The sequence below is a fragment of the Ovis canadensis genome, chromosome 13 (assembly GCF_042477335.2).
Source record: "Ovis canadensis isolate MfBH-ARS-UI-01 breed Bighorn chromosome 13, ARS-UI_OviCan_v2, whole genome shotgun sequence".
Classification (NCBI taxonomy): domain Eukaryota; kingdom Metazoa; phylum Chordata; class Mammalia; order Artiodactyla; family Bovidae; genus Ovis; species Ovis canadensis.
The window spans coordinates 27,659,225-27,682,934 of record NC_091257.1 but is presented as its reverse complement, the minus strand read 5'-3'; the positions used below and the strand labels follow the sequence as shown (position 1 = coordinate 27,682,934).

Here is a 23,710-nt window from a genome sequence, read left to right as displayed (position 1 = left end):
GTTAGAACCTTACATGGAACAACGGACTAGTTCAGAATTGGGAAAGGAGTACATCAAGGCTGTATATTGTCACCCTGCTTATTTAACTTCTATGCTGAGTACATCATACGAAATGCTGGGCTGGATGAATCACAAGCTGGAACTGAGACTACCGGCAGAAATATCAATAACCTCAGATATGCAGATAATACCACTCTAATGGCAGAAAGCGAAGAGGAACTAAAGAGCCTCTTGATGAGGGTGAAAGAGGAAAGTGAAAAGATGGTTTGAAACTCAACATTCAAAAAAGATCACGGCATCTGATCCCATCACTTCAGGGCAAATAGAAGGGGAAAAAATAGAAGCAGTGACAGATTTTCTTTCCTTGGGCTCCAAAATCACCGCGGATGGTCACTGCAGCCACAAAATTAAAAGACACTTGCTCCTTGAGAGGAAAGCTGTGACAAACCTAGACAGCACATTTAGAAGCAGAAACCTCACTTTGCTGACAAAGGTCCATAGAGTCAAAGGTATGGTTTTTCCTGTAGTCATGTATGGATGTGAGAGCTGGACCATAAAGAAGGCTGAGTGCTGAAGAACTGATGCTTTCGAATTGCAGTGTTGGAGAAGAGTTAAGAGTCCCTTGGACTGCAAGGAGATCAACCCTGATTATTCACTGGAAGGACTGATGCCGAAGCTGAAGCTCCAATACTTTGGCCACCTGATGCGTAGAATCGACCCTCTGGAAGACCCTGATGCTGAGAAAAATTGAAGGCAAAAGGAGAAGGGGTTAGCAAAGGATGAGATGGTTGGACTGTACCATTGACTCAATGGACAAGAACTTGAGCAAGCTCCAGGAGACAATGGAGAAGAGAGGAGTCTGGTGTGCTGCAGTCCATGGGGCCGCAAAGAGTCAGAGGGGACTTAGCAACTGAACAACAACATGTGACTCGGGCCTCTTTTTCTTTCAAGTTTAAACTGTAATATATTTCACTTAATTTATTCCTTTCTTCATTATAAGTATATATTTCCTTGGGTCTGACTTTGGTCAAATGATTGATTATTCATATGATATGGGAGTTATTTCCCTAAATATCAGAAAGTTCACGTTACATGTTATACTTTCAAGGACAATTTGTCTAGACTGGGTACCGTAATTTCCCTAAGACTGGACATTCTGTTCCAGAGTCATAGGATCTATTTCTCACAACTTCCAATATCTTAGGTATATGAGTGATTTGAGAGGAAAAGGAATCAGTCAACCAAATACCTGAAAGGTGCTTAAAGGCAGATGTGATGAACACTACTATCAATGCCTTTCTAAAACCTTATTCCTCTAAAGGAATAAGCAAGCCAAACTTGGATGTGTAAGGAAAGGCGAGGTAATGGTGATTTAGGACAAAACTGGAATAAAATATGAACGGGTAGGAGAAAAGTATTTGTCCAGAGATAGGTAAGAGTATCTTTCCTTCAGAGAAATGAACCCAGGGACAGGATTTCTAGGGAGATGGCACGTACAGGTGCTTTGGTTGGGTCACTGTGCTAACTAGCCCTCTGCTCTCTAATGGCTGAGGGATAAGGACATGATTAAAATTTTTGTAGGGGAGATAGAAGGGCACCAGCACTGTATTTGGTTTAAAAAGAGTTCAATCTATGGTACTTTTGTTCCATTTTCTAAGCTTGTCAGTAATACTACAGCCCTACTGTCTGGGTCTCTGCTGACACAACCAGAACAAGCAATGTGGAAATTATGTAGATAATTTAGGCAAGAAAAGCACTGACCAGATTTTCTTCTTTCAATCTTCAGAAGAATACACACTCTCCTAGAAGGCCATGTTTGCCCCCACAACATCATTCACTGGAATGACGCTGGACTTTTTCTCAGTTTTACATTTGGAATTAACAGAAGCAGTGGCTGCATAAAATACACGCTACACACAAACTCTAAGATGGAACAAATGATGAGGATGCAAAGCAAACTTGCTGTTGTCTACTCTACCTACCAAATAAATAAGTTCATGGCTCCTACTTTGATCTTTATAGTTAAAAATTGAATGAAAGTTAAATGCCTTGTAAACCTATTTTCTATATAACATTTGATTGCTTGTGATGTAAACTAATCCATCTTTAGGCTTTACTGGTAAAAAATACGGTTGTTAATTTGTACTCTGAGCTTGTAAAATTCACTGAAATGATGCATAGTATGATTTTTAGATGAATGATTTTCAACATGATTTGCAAAAAAAAAAAAGATCAATGTTCATCACCTTATGAGGATCACATAAGAGCATTGTAAGCCTTAATTCATATCACAAAAATGAATAAAAGAAACATAGCCAACAAATTTACTTTGAAGAAGGATAGACCGATGTGATGATTCCATGAAATTAAGAAGAAAACAGTAAACACCAGGTCTACATTTCCAGTTCTCTCTTAAAAAAAAGGGGTGGATAATTCAGACTTCAGTTGTCACTGATACAGTGCTTGACCAAGCTTTTGGCATTATCCTTGTTTTATATGCACACACAGAATAAAACCATGTGCCATCTGAGCAGGAAGAGAATCTTCATTCTTCATCCTGGTGACAGAGAACACACGTTTGAGAAAGCTTAATACTACATCCACCTGGATGTAATGTGAGTCAGTCCATTCAGTAGTTTCTTATTTTTCAGATAATCGGGGCCTCACAAACTAAGCAGAAACAATATCCTGCATTAGTCTTTAAAAGAAGAGAAGAACTGGGGCAAAGGGGTTGGGGGTGGGGTGGGCAGAAAGGCTCCTATATGTTAAATAAAGCAATAAGCATTTACTCTGAGAAAGCAAGCAATAAATATTTGAGAATGAAGACTTCTCAAAATAAAGCCTGGTTGTACATGTTCACATTGGAAAGATCCATAGAGTTCTAATCCATTAGGGAAGAGGAATGAAAGTTAAGTTCAATCTCTTGCCCTCTACATCGAAACGTCAGTACTTACATCTTGTCTTGGCCGGCTCCAACTCTGAGAGTCAGTCTGGGGATAACGGGGCTTGGGGCTGGGACCACGGGCTCCACTTTGATCTGTTGAAAACAGTACATTAGAGTCAATTACACATTTCTCAATAGAAGTACCACCTCGCTTTTCTCCTACTTCCTCATCCCCACAAACTTGATAGGCTTTTGAGTTTCAAGCGTGGGTGAGGTGCCAGAGGTGACGCTAACTTGGGGCTCTTTAGTTTCCATTTCTCCAAGACTGAGGGTCATGAGAAATTCCCCCAATTTTAAACACTTTAAATATGGGAGCTATTTCTGTGTTTGCTTAGCTTTGATTAATTTCTCGGATTTTATTGTCAGAATTTTTAAACAAGAATTGTTGCTTCGGTCATTCAATGGAACATTTATGTGCCTGCCAGACTTAATATATAATAGGAAAAAACTGCAGAAAGAACTTCATTATAAGATAAAATTTATGGGTCTTGAAAAACATTAAACTCATCTTACGTTTATCACGCCTATAAGAAAACTGACACACCCAGTGTAATCACAGCACTGAACTGCTTCATTTTTTGGCTGCTAGTAGAAAAGTGACCTAAAATACTATAAGAGACGAAACATATTTACTTAGGAAGGATTCATGGTGAAGGCAGTGACTGCTGAGTAAGTTCAAGACACCAGCTCAAATGGTTGAGCTAATAATCAGAAAGGGAACATACAAATTACCTATGGTGTTGAAAGGGCTTCTTCACAATTTCTGACTTGAAGATCCTCTATAGTAAAATCAGTATTTTAAATGAACAAAATGAGAAAAAGCTCTGCAGTTCAAATTATCACCTACACCACAGTTGTTCAACAGGGTTTTCACTGGCATTCTTGGTGGGGTGGTTTGTTGTTGAGCAGATGTCCCAGGCACTGCCAGGTGTCAACATCCCTGGCTCGGCAGGAGGACGCTGCTAGTCACCGTGACAACTGGCCCAAACTTCTGATTAATGTATTTCAAGCTCAAGAGAAATTAAGAAAAGAAATTGTGCAGTGGTTCTAAAGGGGAATATATTGCCACTGGCCAAAAAGTTCATCATGGTTTTTTCCCTACGGTATTAAAGGAAAACCCAAAGGAACTTCTGGGTCAACCCAACAGTACTCACAGAAACAATATGTTGCACATTCGTCAAATCTACCATGTTTTATATGTTTTAACCTGTCCCCTTCTTGAGTTTTGTTTGTTTTCTGTAAATCCGTGGTCCCATCAAGATCTATGACTTCGTTCACTCTCTTGAGCAGTGCATGATACACAGGAGGTACTCAACCAACATCTGTTGAATGAACCACTTATCCTGCGAGCATCCTCAACTCCTTGCCTCTCGGTCATTTCACCATTTGTCCAGGACCAATCTGAAATCATTCCCCAGAGCACTAATTCCCAAGAAAAAAATTAAAACTGCTCCAGCTTCTGCCATCAAAACTCCAATTTCATCTGTGCCTTTAAGACTGTCTGCCTATTTGGACTCTCTGCTAAACTAGGTTAAGAGTGGAAACCATGCCTGCTCTGTGCATTGCTATTTCCCAGTGCCTGTTGTAGGGTCTGACACGTAAGTGCCTAAGATATATTTTAAGAATCGATTGGAAGCAATGATTTCAAACATTTACAGCGTTTAAGACCCATCCCATGATTTCCTTCCCCTTCTGTTCATCAAACCCCACAGGAAAAAATGCTGAAACCACTGGGCACAGCTCCTTCCACTCCCTACAAATGTCTGCACCCACAATTACACTAGAGTCCATCTCCTCCAGTCTGTGAAAGAAACTTCCTCCTTGTTTGTGGCATCTCCACCTTCTCGGTTCCATCATTTTCCTCCAGCTTTCTAATGTGCTCAACTCTCATTTAAAAAACTTACCTCCCCTTTACCCTCCAGTTGATGACCTCTCACACGTTCTAGTCTTTACTTTTCATCATCTCCATAAACTCACTCCTCACCCAACTTTCTGGCCCAACTAAAGCCACTCTTTCTAGACGCTCACTCTTCCCTACTGTTCCTGTCTATTCCTCCACTGAGATCTTCATCATGCTTCTTCCCTGACCCTAACAAAGTCCTCTTCGTTGCTCGCTGGGTCCTCTCCTCTTGCCACCTGACACGGACTTCACTCACATTCATGGATCAGTCTTAGAAGTTTTCAATATGTCAAGAATATAATGCTGTCTGCTGGGCATTTTCAACTAAATACTCTATAAAGATTTCACCACATCTAAATCTTATCAGTTTCCCCACAAAAACCTGCTCCTCTAAATGGTCTCACTTTTGCCCGATTCTTAATCCAGTAGTTTCCTTGAGGCTTCGGGGACCAAGGGTCACCGGGGTTGGGGCAGAGAGAGACCCACAGAAAAACCTCTGAATTCACTTTCTCTGATTCTTTGAACACAGAGGTCTATATCTAACACAAACCTGAGAACCAATGGTCTAGCCTCTTTTGTAAACTACTAAGGTTTCTGTATTTTTCTCACCGTTCTGTGTTACCTCTGGGAAAATAAGTATGTCCCAAGCAAGCAAACAGTTTTAAAACACTTAATGCTTCCGAGGCATTACATCTGGTTCTTTTTCAGATGTTCTCATTCAGGTTCTTTAACAAACAGGTGGGGTGGGTGTCACGGTTTCCATTTTACAGACAGAATGATCATGCGTGAAGCAACCACTTTCCCTTTCTTTCTGTTTCCTTTTCCTTTTCTGCTTTAAGGTCACAAAAATGGCAAAACTTGTCTTTTTAATTCAGAGAATGAAAAATTATATAAAGTTCCTAAATTCCTTCAATTCTAAAATATTTTAGGGTCTCACATATACACTCATAAGTGATGCTAGTCTTAGAAGTAATATTCCATATTCCTTCAACCCACAATACTATTATTGAAACCCCTTAAGCTTTATTAAGAAAATAAAGCTGTTTGCCCTGTCTTTTAAAAAACCTTCTGTAGTATCATTATGCTTCTCACTTTACTCGGGTCCATTCCTATTACCACACTCACAATAATTCCAACTTACTTGCACAGCACTTCACCAAGTGTGTCCCATACACACAATCCCACGTGATCTCCATAACTCTCTAAGGTAAGTGTGGAAGGAATTATTATTCACGTGTAACTGACGGCTCAGAAAGATTAAGTGGTTTGGCCAGAGTTACAAAGTTAGTAAGCAAGCGACTGAAATTCAGTTCTTTGCCCCCAAACTCATCCTCTGTCTTACCACACTATTTGTGACTCTTTGCCACATAGTTTGGGTCTTTTTTTTCTGGCAATGCTGATATCCTACACAGAACTATTCAGTTTCTTTGTCAATGTCTTTTATGATGAGCAACACGTACTTGCGAGATGGCTAGGGTAGACTACAAAATACAGTTTTTTCTCCTACGGAAAACAAACCAGCTTATGTGGAAACTGAGAGGAATGTTGGCCTCACCTCCATTCAACTGAACTTGCTGGCTTTTTGAGGTTGTCCGCAATGATTTGGCAGGACAAAAAGAATCAAGGCATGGTCTTTTTACAACCTACTATTTTAAAAAATTAAATGATACAATATGTAAAAGCAAAAGGAAACAAAAATGCAGAGCTATTTTAAGAGTCAGATTAAAAATGGTATAAATGTGCCCTGAGGACAAGAGATATTTAGTAAAATTGCTGAATTAATGAACGACTCAGAACCTGTTACCTCGGCTCAAAGTTTTCCCTGTAATCAGGGTGACTACCCCATCCAGAAAGAGCTTTGACAGTGAAAGCAGGAGCTGTTATTTACACCATGTAACAGGTGTAAACTGGATTGTCCCAGGCAAGCCAGGACATATGGCAACCCTACTGAAAAACTGCTAAATACTTTCATCTCATTTTTAAAGCAGATTTAACTGAAAGATAAAATTCAAGCAAGCATAGAAAAAGACTAGTAAGGATGCTAACAATGTCGATAGGGAAAGTACACTTTCTAAATAAAAATTTCTCTCCAGACTTTTGTTCACACTGACTTTATCTGAGCAGCCGTCCAGATAAAAACACAGGGACGTTTCCTACAATCATGCAGTGACTTCTCATGTGCCCATCCCGTGGCAATCAACACACTGGATGACAATGGCTTCGATTTCTTGAACAGTAAGACTGACACCATCTTTTAATGGCACGAAGCCAAAATCCAGGGGAAAGAGGAGCTTGTAAGGGTTAAAATAAAAGAAGAGTACTTTAGAGTGATGCTGAGAATTGGGGCGCGTGGAAGAGCATTTACAGTGGATTACTAAGCTTCCCAATTCACTAAAGAAGCAAAGTCCAGTAATATAAGACTCCTTTGTAGCTAACTAAAAATACATTGTCAGTGGATTTGTCCAGTTTTATGTATAAGCAATACTTCTTTCACCTGAACTAATACTAGTAGTCATATAAGCCCCTTATTGCCATGTGCTGCATTTTTTTTGCTAATCTTCAAGGATTTAGCTTCTTTGCCACATACCTCAGGGCACCAACTGATAAAGCTCTAACTCTCCATTTTTCCAGGACACCAGCAGTGCGGCCTTGCAAAAAATGAAAATCGCTCAAGAGATTTAAAGGGGAAATTTATTTTTAAAATCCTGACTTGAAGCAAAGAGGTGGATTTTTAAAAAGCTTATCTATAAAGAATCAGTTTAAATTTAAATTCTATCTTGGAACTCTTTCATGCATTCCAGCTTTAAAGTTTATCTTCTGACAGGGACTTTCTGCAAAGGTAATGGGCAGCTTTGTCAATATAATCTGGCCAAGTTTTTACTTTCTATTTTTTTAATGTTAAACTTCTTTCATTAAACACACACACACACACACCCCTATATATGTGTGCCACTGGCAGCAAGTTCAGCCAGCACTGGTTCAGATACCTATCTATGCTAATATATCAGAAAAACACCCCGAAATAGTATTGGTGGAAAGCTGAATTTAATAACCTTAAATTTTAGATGCTCAACTATGTCAACTGGTAACCACTCTGCTGTCTTTCTTAACAATGAAGGTCTCTACATTATTTCCATTCAGAAACATAGTCTAGCTAACACTGATAAACTGTTTAAAATATTAAACAGATGGTCAGAAGATTTACGGTTGTGGTCAGGTATATAACAAGTGGGATCCAGTGGGGACAGTGAAACAGGATTCGGGCTCTCAGTAAGAGTTCAGTTCGTGCCTCTGTAGCCTTGGGCACGGGCTTGAGGAAGTGTCTATAAACTCAAACAAACTCATTTAACATGAAGTTACTAGTTTCTTCATGGAATAGACAGTTATAAGAAAAGGAAGGGAATATGCCCCCCTTCTTACTGAGGTTAGATTTTATTTACTGAAAGCCTCTCATTTCACTAGTCCATCATGAAAGCTGATGAGAACATGATGGAAATGAGTCAACAGTATACTTACAACAGAAAGGAAAGACGCCGGGGACCTTTTGTCAAGAGGCGCGAGCGGGGGAGACCACTCTTCAACCCCACTTAGTCTTGGATGTGCGCACAAGTAAGACGACCAGAGTAAAGCGAGGCACAGCAGGCTGCCCCAAGCGAATGTGGTGAGCAGAGTGACTGCCACCCAAGGTGCCCAGGCACCCGAGCTCACAGGCTGGAAAGGTCAGGGTGGGAACTCGGGCTTACCTCCAAAGACAGCAACGTTTATTAATTTTAAAGCCCTGATGGGCTGATTTTGATAAGTTTTTACCTTTAAAAACGGCTCCATAACCATCAAAACTGATACAAGGACCTGATTACCTCTGTTAGGTGAAATCTGTGTGGCTTGTATCTGAGCCTCCAACCATGATGGCTTGAGGGACCGGTCCTCCCCAAAGGCAGGGGTCGTTTTACCAGCTGACCTGATGCGCTCTACTCAAGTCACAGTGGCCACTGAAACCCCTACCATAGACTTTCCAGGCCTGAGATGGTGATGAAAGCAACTGTGCTCTTGATTTGCTAAGGGCTCCTCTGCCAAGTTACCACGTACCTAATGGACAGGCGGCTAACTGCTGTAAACATTTCAAAATGGGAAGTCAAGTTTGTGTGTAAAGGACCTGGTTCTTGCTGGCTGTGACCTCAATCCTGGACAAGTCACTCAGGCTGTTTCTCATCCATAAACATAAACATCCATAAACATGAGACATGTTTATATCTCATCCATAAATATTGATAACAATACCCACCAGACCCATGTCACATGGGTGTCAGGGGAGAAACTAAGGCACGTGGAAGTGTTTTAAAATCTTCCAGGTACCACGGGAAAATAATGCAATAATAAAGCGATTTATTGTCCATTTCAAAAATGGACAAAAAGAAGAGTTGGATTTCTGTGTCTTGTTAACCTGCTGATGTTGTTATTAATTTTAGAATTTTCACTCTACTTCTTTCTATTTTAGAATAATAGCCAAGGGGAACAGAGAAAGAATAAAGCTAGGCAGGAAAATGTGAGATTATCCTGGTTAGCTCATCAGCTAAACTAATTTTCCCAGTTAGGTCTGAAATGAAAATCAGTGCAAAAGTATGGCTTATGGAGCTGCTGTAGGTCAAATACAGTATACTTTACCATGTGGGAAATATTACTGGGTACAATTTTGTAGCCAGCCTCAAAGAGGGATGCTCCCAGAGGGTAGGGAGAGGATCTCTGAGGGTCTGCATGTATGGCAGCAGGAATACTTGGACACTTTTTAACAAAGTTTAACAGAAATTGTCTAATCAACCAGTCAACCACTGTAATCCAAAGAATAGTAGGGTGAGAGCAAAGCTATCAAGGCAGAGGTCACACCCTGTGCCACAGGGCTCGAGGTCCTTCCCACTACAAACTGCAGGATGTATGGACACATCGGTTTCTTAGACTGTGTTCTATGGAAGCCTGAGCTACTTACATGGAAAATATTCAGCATTAGTTTCTCCCCACTAACCAGGCTGTCAGATGAGCCAGATACTCAAGAGACATGTCCTCATCTTATTAAAGCAGAAAACAGAAGGATAAGACATGTTACAGAAAGTAGAAGACAGGCATGACCTTAAATACTTGCAAAACGGCTCACCAACCAGGGAGCCGCATCAGGGAGCGAGGGCCCGTGGGCCTTGCTGTCCTCTTAGGAGGGCAGGGCCATGGTTTCGCCTGCTCTGAGAAAACTAGGTCCCGCTTTTTCCAGGTATCTATTAGTTGGGTACAGATCGGTATGCAGCAGACTTGATAATTTAAAAAAAAAAAATACTATTTACAATGGAAAAGATCACGGATCTTTTTAAACTAGCCAGAGATTAGTGTGGCTAACAGATATGATGCCCTGTGGATTGGATTCCTCTCAGGCTATGAATTTTGAACGTTTTCTGGTGTATGTGGGGGCAGGGCAGGGGAGGGGGGAGGCTGATGACAGGTTTATGGGTTTAAGAATTAAAATTAAATTTTGTAAACACATTACAGACCAGCTTCCAGGTCAGCCGTGGGTGATTCACATCCGGAACGCACCGACCGCTGCTGGCCCTACCTGCACTTTCCACCAGGACAGGGTTCGGACGGGGCCCCGAGGCAGAGCGCTTACCTTCTCATGCCTGTGTCTCTCCTTCTCCCTCTTCTCACGCTCGCGCTTCTCTTTCTCCCTCTCCTTTTCCTTCTTCTCTTTCTCCTTTTCCTTCTCTTTCTTTTTCTTCTTCTCCTTTTTGTCCTTCTTCCTCTCTTTCTCCTTGGGCTTCTCCTTCTCCTCAAAGAGCTTCTCGGGGAGCACGGGCGTCAGGGAGGGCAGCACGGCCGTGATGCGCATGGTGGCCGAGGGGCTGAACAGGGGCAGCGCCACGTCCTTGGGGGGCAGGACCAGCGGGGCCGGGACGGCCTTCAGCTTCTCCTCGCGGCCCTTCTCTTTCACTTTCTCTTTGTCCCGCTTCTCTTTGTCCTTTTTGCCCTTTTCTCGGTCTTTTTTCTTGTCTTTGTGCTTCTCCTTTTCCTTCCTCACAATCCCATCTTTCAACCTGGCTTTTGGATCCACATCTTCGAACTCTTTTATCTTAAACTTGTAGGGATCGGCCTCTTCGTCTTTGAGGAAGTCCTTCCAGGGATACTTGGCTTCCTTGTTGGCCTCCCTGTCTTTCTCCTTCTCCTTCCCTTTCTCCTTCTCTTTGCTTTTCTCCTTGCTTTTGTCCCGGTCCCTCTCCTTATCTCGCTGCTTCTCTTTCCTCTTCATCTTCGTCTTCAGCTCCTTTTTCAACTTCTTTTTGACGTCCAAGGAGGCTGGCGGTTTGGGTTTCTCCTCATACACCTTGTGCGAGGGCTCGGGGGTGGGAGGAGAGACCGAAGGGGAGGAAACGTAAGGGAAGCTGGGGGGCACGCTGGGAGGGGCCCCCATCTTGGCCTTCCGAACCACCTCGTCGATGGACGCGTCCATTGTCCACGAGTTGTCCGAGCTTGAAGTTCCGCCTGACAGAGGCAGAGGGGTGGACCCGGACTTGGGGAAATTATTGGAGGAGGTGGAGGCTTTGGGGGTAGCAGATTCTGAACCTGAAATTCTCTTAGGGCTGGTAAAAATGTCTCCTTCTGATTCGGACCCAGAAGAGAACTCGAAAGGATCGGGCTCGCGTTCCGCACACGCCCGTGCGATCACAGCATCAATGGAGTCGTCGATGGTCTTGTCGGTGACGACAGCCTTTCTGAGCTGACTCTCACTGTTCAGTCTCCCAGCGTCAGGCAGTGTCGGTACCTGCCTCACCTGAACCGTCTCTTTACTGATTCTCTCACTTATTGTGGCTGAAGGAGTCCTGTTGGGTGTGTCAGGTCTGACAGGTACTTGGGGAATGTGAGTCATGACCTTGGGGCTTTTGGGGCTCTTGGGGCTCTTGGAACGTCCAGGAGATTTCTTTTCTTTGGATATGGTTTTTGGAGACCGAATAGGACTTCCGACCATGGCTGGTGACGGAATCATTTTGGGTGATTTCGTCTTCTGTCCTGGAGAACTGGTTTTAGTCTTTGTTTTGGGTGTAAATGACTTTGCTTCCAATGGTTTTGCAGTTGGCATCTGTGATTTTGCCACTGGAGCTAACATTGGTGGCTCCGGTGATGGAGGAGCTGGGTCTGTGCTGTCCTGGGTGTGGACGGGGGACAGCATGGGAGGGATCTTCTGGGGGTTCAGCGAGCTGAGCGGCTCTCGAGCCTCCAGTAACACCACGTCCAGGGCGTCCCCCTTGGCGCTCAGCAGGCGTGGCCGCTTCATCGCGGGCATTTCTTCAGCTTCCGGACTGTCCAGAGGTCTCTTACCCAAGAAGTTCTCATCATTAATAATCTCCTCCTCCTCCAGCTCGTCGTCTTCTTCCAGGGGAACCTGCATGGCTTCTGCTGACGTGCCTCCATCTGTGGGCACCTGCTCCTCTTCTTCTTCTGGGGAAGGAAGAAAAAAGAAGCGTTATTAGCATATATATATTAAAAAAATACCCTAAGGGGAAAAAGAAAAACAATGCTTCAAACATGATTTCTAGGAAAGAAAGGAAATTATTGACAGTTGTTAGAGAGTAGAGCAGTTAAGTTTTCTAGGACTTTCCAAACACGTATGCCATCTTTGTTTGAGGAATGGCAACCAGCGACAGGAGACATACAAACTGTTTTCCCCTTGAGCAACGTGGCCCTAAATGCAGGATCTGAAGTCTGCTAAAGATTTCTTGTTTGCCCTCTGCTTCCTTAATTCTTTTCCTAACTTGACTAAATTCTGCCTTTCTCTTTTTCTCTTCCTCTTGTGTACACACACACACACACACCCTTCTAAAAACCAAGAGATAGGTTAGCATGTAAACTACTAACCTCAGAAATGACAGAAAAGAATACTTTTTAATAGTTCATATGCTACTTCTTCCTCCCGTCTGCTGACTTGAGGACAGCCACTTTGAGAAGTAGTGTGGTGACATGGAAGACACTTGGCTTGGCCTTAGAGATGCGGTGTTTCCACAGGCGTTCAGGCATCGCAGAGCAATGGGCCCGAGGCAGTCTCTCAACCTCCTGGAGGCTGTTTTCTGACCTCTCAACAGGGGCTAATGTTACCTGCCCTGCCAACCTGACCAAGTTGTTGTGGGGTCAGATTCTTTCCTTCTGCACGTATTAACTAAGCAGCTACCATGCACGATGATAAAGGCTGAAAGGGCTGCTGGAGGGTCAGGAATAAACCGCGACCTAAAAGACCTGACAGCTCAGCAGGAGACACCGTGTCGGCGGACCGCATGTAGAAAGTGATCAGGACCATAAGACAAAGCCTCACAGCAGCTCAAATGAGAAACAGACTGCCTCCGTGTCAAAGACCTGGGAAAGACCTGAAGAATGAGGTAGTGTTTTGGGTATTTGGAGACTGGGAATGGAGAAGTACAGGATGAAGGAACAGATGACAGAGATGGAGGGGGCCACAAGGAAATTGTATAAGAACCTCAGAAAGTATTAGAAAAACCTATGGTGGCTGCTTACATTTAAGTGAAAAAAATTTTACCATAATGCTTGATTCAAAGTGGGTCCCCACAAGCTAGAGAGGATCATTCCAGTTCTGTTATTTTATTTTTAATGTTTAATTTTCATTTTTTTATTTCAAGTCTCCAATAACTTGTATGCATCTAGAAGCTTTATGTGGTTTAGAGGAATATAAATGAATTACAAAAATACTTAAAAACACAAATGCTTCTTTTTATTAACTTACAAATATTTTATGCTTAAAGAGTTTATAAGAAAGCGTCAATGGTGGCATCAAAATTAATCAAAATGGAAGAGGGCATTTTGCTGGAAGAGAAAGACGTAAGCTTTAATAAGAAAGGGAAAAGTGTGAAAATATTTATAACAGTGTTCTGAATTAGAAACAGATACATAACAGAGAGTGTGACTGCATGCAAGGCATAAAGCATATCAATGAATGAATACCTGTAAAACCGTCACCCCTAGCAGCGCCACCGAGACACCCCTTGGTTACTTCCTGATGGATGCTTTCCCCTCTCCACTCCACCCTATTCCAGGTAACTCCTCTTCTTATTATCCTTCCCTGTTTCCTGTACAGTTTTACTACATTTGTATGCAGTGACTTGTTTTTGAACTTTATATAAGTGGTATCATACTGTAATATCTTACAGCTTTTTTCCCCCCTAACATTATGTTTCTGGGCATCTCCTGTGTCCATGCAGGTAGCTGCTTTTTTTTCCCCCCTAACATTATGTTTCTGGGCATCTCCTGTGTCCATGCAGGTAGCTGCTTTTTTCCCCCCTAACATTATGTTTCTGGGCATCTCCTATGTCCATGCAGGTAGCTGCAGTCAGTTCATTTTCACTGCTGTAAAAATGTACCATGCTTATTTATCCATTCTCCAGGTACTGAAAGTTCTCCACTTGAGCAAATATATTTTATTTTTAAAATATTACAATGTGCGAACAAATGAATATAACTGATCTAGCTTATGCTTGTTCAAACACAGACTTAATTGATGATTCTGCATAATAAGTGTCTGGTTTTCTATTACATGAGTTAGTTTAATTCTGTGGTCTAAGAGTTTGGAATAAGATAAATATGTAATCGCTACTGAATGGTTTATTCTCTGCTGTTGCTGCTGCTAAGTCACTTCAGTCGTGTCCGACTCTGTGCGATCCCATAGACGGCAGCCCACCAGACTCCCCTGTCCCTGGGATTCTCCAGGCAAGAACACTGGAGTGGGTTGCCATTTCCTTCTCCAATGCATGAAAGTGAAAAGTGAAAGTGAAGTTGCTCAGTCGTGTCCGACTCTTAGCAACCCCATGGACTACAGCCTACCAGGCTCCTCCATCCATGGGATTTTCCAGGCAAGAGCACTGGAGTGGGGTGCCAGTGCCTTTTCCGGTTTATTCTCTACTGTCACCCAAACCCCCTCTTGCAAGTTAATTTCAGCTTGATTACAGGTGAATGGCAATGAAGTACTCATTGTGTGTACGTATATAATGAGCACAATTCACAAAAAATCTTGAAAATACCCTAAAAGTGGTTTTTAGCATTTTCCTATACTTATACATGAAAACAGCTTTATTATAAAATAGCAGATAATTCAGTTAACAGAAGTTTAATATTACAAGATACCTGATCTTTTGACATGTTACTACACAAAGGTATAAAAAATAGTATAAAAAATTTTAGTCACAAATCTTTCTAATTTAACACAAATATAGATACAAGAACAGAAGCTGTGCTCCGAAGTCAAACAGGTGATGTTACTTGATATGAGAAGTATTTTAAAGATTTTTTTATTTCCAGAGAACTAAGAACTCACTTTCTACTGTTTAAAAATGTTTAAACTAGAGGGAAAGACTCTTCCATATCCATGTGACAAACAAATATTGGGGGGGGAAAAACAGTTCAAGGAAAACTGCTGTGACATTTAAAATAAGTTCTTTCTGACTTCTCAGTGCTTCAGGTCCTTGATCCAGAAGATAGGGATACCCTAGTATTGCTTATCTTGTGAGGACAGTGAAAAGTAATTGCTAATGAGCGTTGGTTAAGTATTCAAACCACTAAATAATAACAATGAACAATAATAGAGATATACCTTTTAAAATTGACTTTATAATCCTTTTTGAGAAGATTAAAAAAAAAAAAAAACCAACTCTCCTCACTATAATCTAAGACCACATAACAGGGCAAGTCCGGAGCTAGCATCTACAGGCCAAGTGGACAATCACTGCAGCCATCTGCCCTGATAACTCTATCCTGCAGTGAGAGCGGTCTGGAGCTGTTGGGGAGACTCTGGAAGGATAACAGAAATTTTACTCAAGGAGGCTAGTTCTGCAGAAGTGTTATGGTCATGCTGCCAAAGGTAGGGTTAGGAATTATTTACAAAACTGGTTTCCCTTCCTGCTTATGCTAAGATTTGGCTAAAGGTAACAATGATGACTTTTGATCTGATTATTCTTTGTGAGAGGGTTTACTCAAAATGCTGATATGTGTTATAATTGACTACTAGCACTGTCATTCATCAAAGACTACCATAAATTATGATGTAAGTCCTACACTTCTAAGAGGAAAAAAGGCCATTAAAAAAAAAAGACATATGAAGAACAACATGGAAACCAGGGTAGGAACCTGTATTTTTTTCTTTAATGTTAAATTACTGGGAGAGATTCATGTCTACTCTTACTCTTCATATAAATTCACTAAAATGTGTGAACACTATAATCCAATCTAAGTAAAAACGTGACATATTAAGAAGTAACTTCTCATTCTGTCAAACGTTGTCCATATATAACAATACTTTTTCATTTGTCAAAAAGGGAACAATAGGCAATATATGAATGATTCAGCACAAATTTATCTGCACAGTCAGAAATATCATTTAAAATATATTTAATTGGTAGCAGAATATTACAACATGCAGAAAAAGGTGGAGTTAGAGATAATCTCTCTTTAAACAATCAATGATCGCAAGTCAACATTTGATTGTGAAAATTTTTCAACTTGAAATAATTTCAAACTGATAGAAAAGTTCTAAGTGCTACAAATTACTCACAAATAGCTTATACCCATATTTACCAAATCAATATTTTGCTAATGCAGAACAATTGTCAGATTCTTTTAATGATATGCAAGAAAACAAATGGATCTATATTGATGTCCATTGTTTTAAAAATTCCACAGATATTAAGAGGAGTCGGGGAGACACTACAAACGCCACTCCCACTCCCTTCACTGACGACACAAACAAATAACCCACACTTCCTACATTTCCCAGGGGAGTGACGAGCAAAACACGCCTCTCCACCAAACTCCTCTGCATCTCCTTTCTGCTCTAACACGGGCAAAGGTACCCGCTCCCCAACTGGCTCAGTGGTAAATAACCCGCCTGCCGATGCAGGAGACCAGGTTCAGTCCCTGGTTTGGGAAGGTGCCCTGGAGTAGCGGATGGTTACCCACATTCAGTATGCTTGCCTGGGAAATTCCATGGACAGAGGAGGCTGGCAGGCTACAGGATCACAAGAGCCTGACCCAACTGAATGACTAACACACTTCTAAGTTATTAAAAATATTGATTCAGAATACCTTTTTTTAAAAAAGAAAGATCTTTTAAATCAGAATAATAAATGCCTTTAAAGAAATACTATAATCTTAAAAGATGATGGATGTTAGGAAATTGTTTGCATGGGCATGAAAGGTTTTTATCTCATTAACTATCAGAAAATATACTTATACTTCTGAACTTTATAAGGACAATAAAATGCTACCTGTACATCTCACCAAAAACTAAATGTACCTAAAACTAGATTTCTTGTAATTTTTCAGAAACGTACATGCAGAAATTAATTTCTAGCAACAATGACACAAACTTTCCCACTGTCTAATTAGATTATGCATACTGTTTTCATAATAGATATGAAAAGATTTAAAATGGACGCTTTTCAGAAAACATCTTTCTATATATTATGTTTATTACAACCAGTTGGGGTGACTCAAAACTACTTACATCCAGTCATCCACTCCTCACTCATCACTCATTCACTCGTTCACCTTCCAAGTGCCTTGTAAACACCAGTAGAGCGAGCACCACGTTAGGTCCTAGGAACACACAGTCAAATGGGACATGACTTCCCGTTCTGAAGAAGCCACCACATGGTGCGGCCATCGATTCAAGTGCCGTGGCAGGCACCGGCATACGGTACACAAGCTGTCTCATCCAGGGACGTGGGAACAGAAACCCCAAGGTAACCAGAGAGGAAGCTCGATGGAAACTGCCTCTGGGGCCTGTTTCCAGAGCCACAACTTGACCTAGCACAGCCCACTGACTTTCTCAGACCTGAGTCTCCCCATCTGCAAAATATGAGACTGACATCTGACTCCTGCTTCGAAGAACTGAAGATTTCTAACATTAGGGCCATCTCCACGTGCAGGGGGGTGCTCTACAGGGCAGGGCAGAGCCCTTTCTGGCCCTAAATATCTCTCTGATCACATGCCTCAGAGCTTGGCCTTCTGACCACTTGATTCACGTCTTAGATAAGGGCTTTATTTTTAAAAATGCTGCTGCCAGAATATTTTTAAGACTGTAAACCTGACAAATGATTGAGTCTACCCTACTTTTTGAGGTAAGGAGACTCTGAGTAAGTGAAACTTCAGTGAAGCAATTTGATGGAATGCTGAGGATGGAGAGGGTCTGGTACCCCAGGTGTTCTGAGGAGGGCCAGGCTCTAGTGGGATGCTATGGGGGGAGGACAAAGACCTTGGGCAGCTGGAGAATGACAGGCAGACACGGGACACCTTGGAAATGCAGGAAGAGCAGCAGCATTAAAACCACCCAGGCCAGCCAACATTTTCTCTCTTAGTTCCAAATGAGGCCAAAAAAATTTTTTGCATCCCATCTGTCTCTTCATAAGATACTTTAAAAATTGTCCTGTCTATAATGTGACTGAAATTAGACCCTTTAAAACACAGCTCAACATGTATGAGTGGATAGGTGTTTTCAAAACCAAGCTATTTACCTGAAAAAGAAATGAAATTACTAGCAAAGACAAGACAATTAGGCCATGACAATTCATACAGTACAACCAATCAATAACACAATAAATTAATAGCAGAGTGAAGCTGATGCATTACAAATACCTATATATACACTGACCTGCAGAAAAGCACTTTTTTCACTAACATTTGGCACAATAAAAAACTAAAATGCTATATAAGCAGGCCAACCTGAAATGACACCTGGTATTATAAATGGCCTAATCTATATGTTAATAGTGTTGTATCACATAACTGCAGTGAGGCCAAGATAACAGTATGACTTTGGGGTTTCTATGGCTACACCCTGGGCAAGCGCGCCTAAGAGGGCTGGCTGCTGACACCACACGGGCGCTCTGAGTGCTTCTTCTGGGTTATTTATGATATGATTTATGATAACGACAACATCTCCTATTTTCTCTCCTCCTCAGATACAATAAATTGCTATCGTTAATCACCCTTCTTGGTGCAACTATGATTACAACAGCATAATAGGCCCTAGCTATGGCAATATTGCGGATTTTTTTTTTGAAAGAAATAAATACAAGGAGATCTCTTCAGACAACGTCAATATCTCTAATATTTTAATCATCTGTCTTTAAGTCTTTCAGAATAAATTCTACTACAACTAAGATTCCATATCCCAAGATGTAAGCCTTTCGTGCAGATCAAATCCAAGATCGAGCCCCACACATTCACAAGTCACTCCCACCAGGACATTTTTATACTCACAACAGTAAGACTATGCACAGGGTATGGAATCCTTTCTGAGACAGATGACAGCAGTTGTTGCTCTCCTGTAGCAATGAGGCTAATCTTACTGCTGATTCTCCATCCCCAGAGCTAGTCAAACAAGGCAAATCAGCTAGTGGTCTATCAGAAGGGAAGACAGAGACTAGAATCTCTGCCATCATGCAGACATGTGTGACTTGCCTTTGCCCACCACTGCTGGTGTGGTTGCTTAGTCTTTCTGAATTTCTTTTCCTTTCTTGCCCACTCCATGCAACAGTCAGCACTGCCTCTTTGGCTTCTGAGTATCAGAGGGACCCCTTCCTCCCCGCCCCAATGCCCTTTCTATGGCTGACTCTGGGTCTCGCCAGGATGTGGAGCCTACTTGATCTGGATGGCTGCGTGACTTGCTCTGGCTGATGAATCGGTGTTGGCAACAGTGACGCGAGTGGAGGACTGAAAACCACTTGCAGACTGGGGCTTGCCCTTCTGCTGCTCCTGGGAGACCTGCAAACCCCTAGTGCGAATGAGCCTGGGTTAGACTCTGGGAGTTGAGAAACACATCGCTCAGAGCCCAGGTCACACCTGTCAGACATACAAGGGAGGCCATCAATCACCAGCTGATGGCAAAAGTATATCCATGCCCAGCAGAAGAACCGCACTGCTGAGCCAACCCCAAATGCCAACTCGCAGGATTATGAGTGAGTAAACAGTTGTAATTTCAAGCCACTAATCTCTGAGGTAGCTTGCCACTTAGCAACACGTTAACTATGTGTTCACACGAACAGTAGATCTGTGTGATCTGTGGTGGTTATGTTCTACAAAGGGGCTGCAAATACTAAATTAGTGAAAACTGAACCGCTCTTCCCAGAGGAAATACAAGGCTAGGTTCCTCAGAGGCTCGGGTTACACTTCTGACAGCAGATCAATATGTAATCTTGTTTCATGTGTGTTTCTGTCTGAAGGCATCTCATTTAATATAGATGTGGATTCACTCACAGTGAGCTCACTGCCAACGGCTCTGTAACCACGACTGCATGGAGCTGCTCTGTTCTCACCATGTAGCGCAGCACAGCCCTCTTGCATTTGGGAACGCCAGCCAGCATCCTGCCTGGGGGCCACTTTGGAGAGCAGAGTCACCGACAACAAGCCAAAAATGCAAGAAGCACGGCAACAAATACACTGAGAAAGCACGCCTGTCGACAGTCTGAGCTGAAATAAGAAGGCAGGGTGTTGCCATGTGGGACTCAGTTAGAAACATGGACAGCCCAATATTCTGCCAGCCATGCACCTGCCCACAAATGACCAGAAAACAGTGGTGGTGGAGGGGGAAGCACCCCTCCAAGGTAAGGAGAGTGTCACAGGCAAAGGCCATTTCCTGCCTTCCTTCCTTCACCCAGCAAATGTTTATTGTGATCAATATACAGCAGGCCACACGAACCCAAGTAAACAAATGACAAGGTTCCCCTCCCCGGAGACTTTACATGTCAGTAGAGTGGATAGGCAACTAATACGTGTAAACAATATTTCATAGTGATTAAGTGCTCAGAAGTTCATAAAACAGGGTCACATGTCCGGGGAGGGAAAGGGCTATTTTAGACAGAACATTCACTGAGGAAGTGACATATTGGCTGAGACCAGATTCCTGAGAAAATAACAGTTTTCTAGCCCACTCAGGGGGAAAAATGCTAAAGGACTAGGCAGATTTAACACAACCACACTCAACAGAAAATCACTTATTATATGAAATTACACACATGTAAAAAGTCACTGAGCTTGCATGTCAGCACTGCTTTCCCAGTTTACATGGTGAAGCAAACAGACACGTGCCAGAGGCCAACGTACTTAAAGAAAGTGGATCAAGAAAGGACGTTTATCCCTGGGGTGATACCTCATTCTGTTTTGCACAGTTTGCTACCATAAAAATAAAGTAAAAAATAACAGCTACATTTAAGTAGTTGATGACTGACGCCATGCTTTTACACTGCACAGGCTTCTAGGTAGGGAGTATACATGCTTTTAACCAAACCTTTATTCTAATGCAGGGTTGTCCCTGTGCTCTAAATGACCTTGACAAAATTCTGGAAGAAATATCCCAAGACCCGGGGCTCTGAAGCTATTTTAGAATTAGCTCTGAATAATTGTCCCACAATATGAGTTTCTTGATTAATTGCTTCAGATAAGGTCTCCTTTTCGTCCCTGGCCTCCAGTGGCTCCCTCTAGTTCCCATAATCACTTTTGTCTCATTCTTCTGAACCCTGGAAGGCCAAGAGAAAAATCAGAGATACACCAATCCCATTACTCGAGGATTAGCTAAGAGATAACCCTTTGTATTCCATTACTGACCATTATTTGAGTAATTATTCAGTAACTACCATGCGTCTGAAAGATGCACTAATTGTTTTCTGAGGCTCACTGCTGCTCTGCACCAGACAAATCGTGAATGCCATGTTCTTTAACCCCACAAATCTACATTTGGGTCACAGGAGAAAAATGGCTAGTAACTTGGACTGGATTTCCTTTTTCTTGGATTTCTTTTGCTACCTGAAACAGAAAAGCTGAAACAACAACAATTAGTCTGCTGAAGGTCTTACTGACTAAATAGAAAATTAGGACTCTATTTTTGACCAGATTTCTGTCTTGCAAGAGTCAGATTTCTGTACAATTTAGACAGAAAATTGGCAAGGGATGGCTGTTCCATCTAATTTCAGCAAAATTAGTATTCAGCCACCGGAATTTTTGGCAGTAGTCCAGCATATTTATCCAAAGCAATAAGTAGACAGAAAATAAAAAGAAAATTAACAATCATGCCTAAATAAGTTAGTTTCTCTCTTTACCTCTGTTTTCTCTCACACACACCAACATTAAAAAAAAAAAAGTGGATAACTTTAAAAGCATTATTTCATGAATGGATTCACAGTCTTATGTTCTCTAGTTAGTATCAAATGCAGACAGAACAAGAAAATCCACCCAATTTTTAAAGTACAAAAAACCCGAGGATGGTCAGCAGACTCAAACATAGTCTACAAAGGAGGAATGTGTCTTTTTTCATTGCTTATCCTCCATCAGTATGTCAGCTCTTGATTACCCTTACCAACAGATGGGAATGAGAGAGACAGTGATTCCAAATTCACTAGAAACTGCTTTGGAATGCATCCTGAAGAAAGCGGAAAACCCAAAGAGCTGTGTGCTTACCTTTCGTTTCTTCTAGAACTCTAGTAGGCACCAGGAAAACGAACAAACAAAAAACCCAAGAGGCACAAATCATGCTTCTGATTTACCAAGCACCTACCATCTGCAAGCTTTGAACTCAGAGAAAACTGGAAAGTGTCTAAGTTTGGCAGCAAAAAGGGAGCTTCCATTCACCAGTCTGCTGAGCACCTACTATACACTGGGCACCAGGCGCTAAGGACTGAAGCAAAAGACCTTCCAAATGTTCACCTATGGGAAAGTTACAAGTTGAGAAACACACGTATCATTTAAAATAGGACAACTTGTAACAATAAAAAATAAGCAGCGTGCCAAGGCTCTCAGAAACAAACAGCAAGAGCAGCACCGCCCAACAGAAAGTAAATGTGAGTGAATCAGGGGGGGAAGGTCTGCTTCGGGCAGCAGCCCCAGAAGCTGCGGCCGGTGAGCCGGAGCAGAGAAGAGCTGCCTGCCAGCCCCACCTCTGCCACCTCCTACTCTCTCCATCTCTCTGAGGCCATCAGAGAGTTACTTGCAAGCCTGTACTTGTCAGATTGCGATCCAGAAGAAGAACCAGGAGGCGAGCCTGACATTTGGTTTTTGGCTCCAGGAGCCTAGAAAAGCCACAGTCCAGAGCCTGGGCACAGTACTTAGCAGGCTCATGGGTCAAAAAGAACAAAACCTAACTGACACGTGGTCTCAGCAGAACCCCAGGAGCCACTGTGTTGAGAACAGACTTGGTGGGGACGGGGGGAATCAGGGGCACAGAGAAAACCTGGGTGGCAATCGTGGTGGCCCAGGGGTCGGGGAATGACTGGGGCCTGAGTCAGGTGATGGAGACCATGACTGGTGGTCATAGTCCTGTTGAGAGAAGAAGATTCTAGAAGTGTCTTTTGAGGGGGCAGCAAACGGAAGGGGGTGCTTAATGTTTCTAAATATTTTCAGTTAGCTGCCAGGATTTGAGAATCCAGAAATGCCAAGAAAATAAAAACCTAAAGATCTCAATGTTCTGCCTTTCCAAAAACATCAGATTTAGAGCCCTACAGCCTCATCCCCATGAGGCTATAACCCACTATAACCTCATCCCCATGGGGCCACTTCACGGTCGCCATATCCCCAGCTCCTCGCGGGATCTCCACCTGCAGCCCCCACTGGGAAGCCTGGAACAGACTGGCCCCCAAGATAGAGCGGGATTTCCACCTGCAGCCCCCACTGGGAAGCCTGGAACAGACTGGCCCCCAAGATAGTCTCTGCTGGCATAACCTAGGACTTGGTTAGAATCCTTGAAGTTTTCTCTAGAACCTGGTTTAACTAAAGAAAGACAAAGCTTAGGGTTTATAGGCACATCAACATGAATATCCTGTTCACATCAACACGGTCCTGTTATACAA

The 23,710-nt window shown here is 42.3% G+C and overlaps 1 protein-coding gene across 2 annotated transcripts in view; it reads right to left on the bottom strand.

Moving 5' to 3' along the window:
• Positions 1-23,710, bottom strand: part of TAF3 (TATA-box binding protein associated factor 3) — a 119,617-nt gene that overhangs the window by 22,336 nt on the left and 73,571 nt on the right. For both annotated transcript variants that reach the window (XM_069547188.1, XM_069547189.1), the window contains 2 exons: positions 10,492-12,314; positions 2,955-3,037 (listed from right to left, as the gene is read on the bottom strand). In XM_069547188.1, coding sequence (XP_069403289.1) covers positions 2,955-3,037; positions 10,492-12,314 — 1,906 coding nt within the window. The remainder of the gene's footprint in view (positions 1-2,954; positions 3,038-10,491; positions 12,315-23,710) is intronic.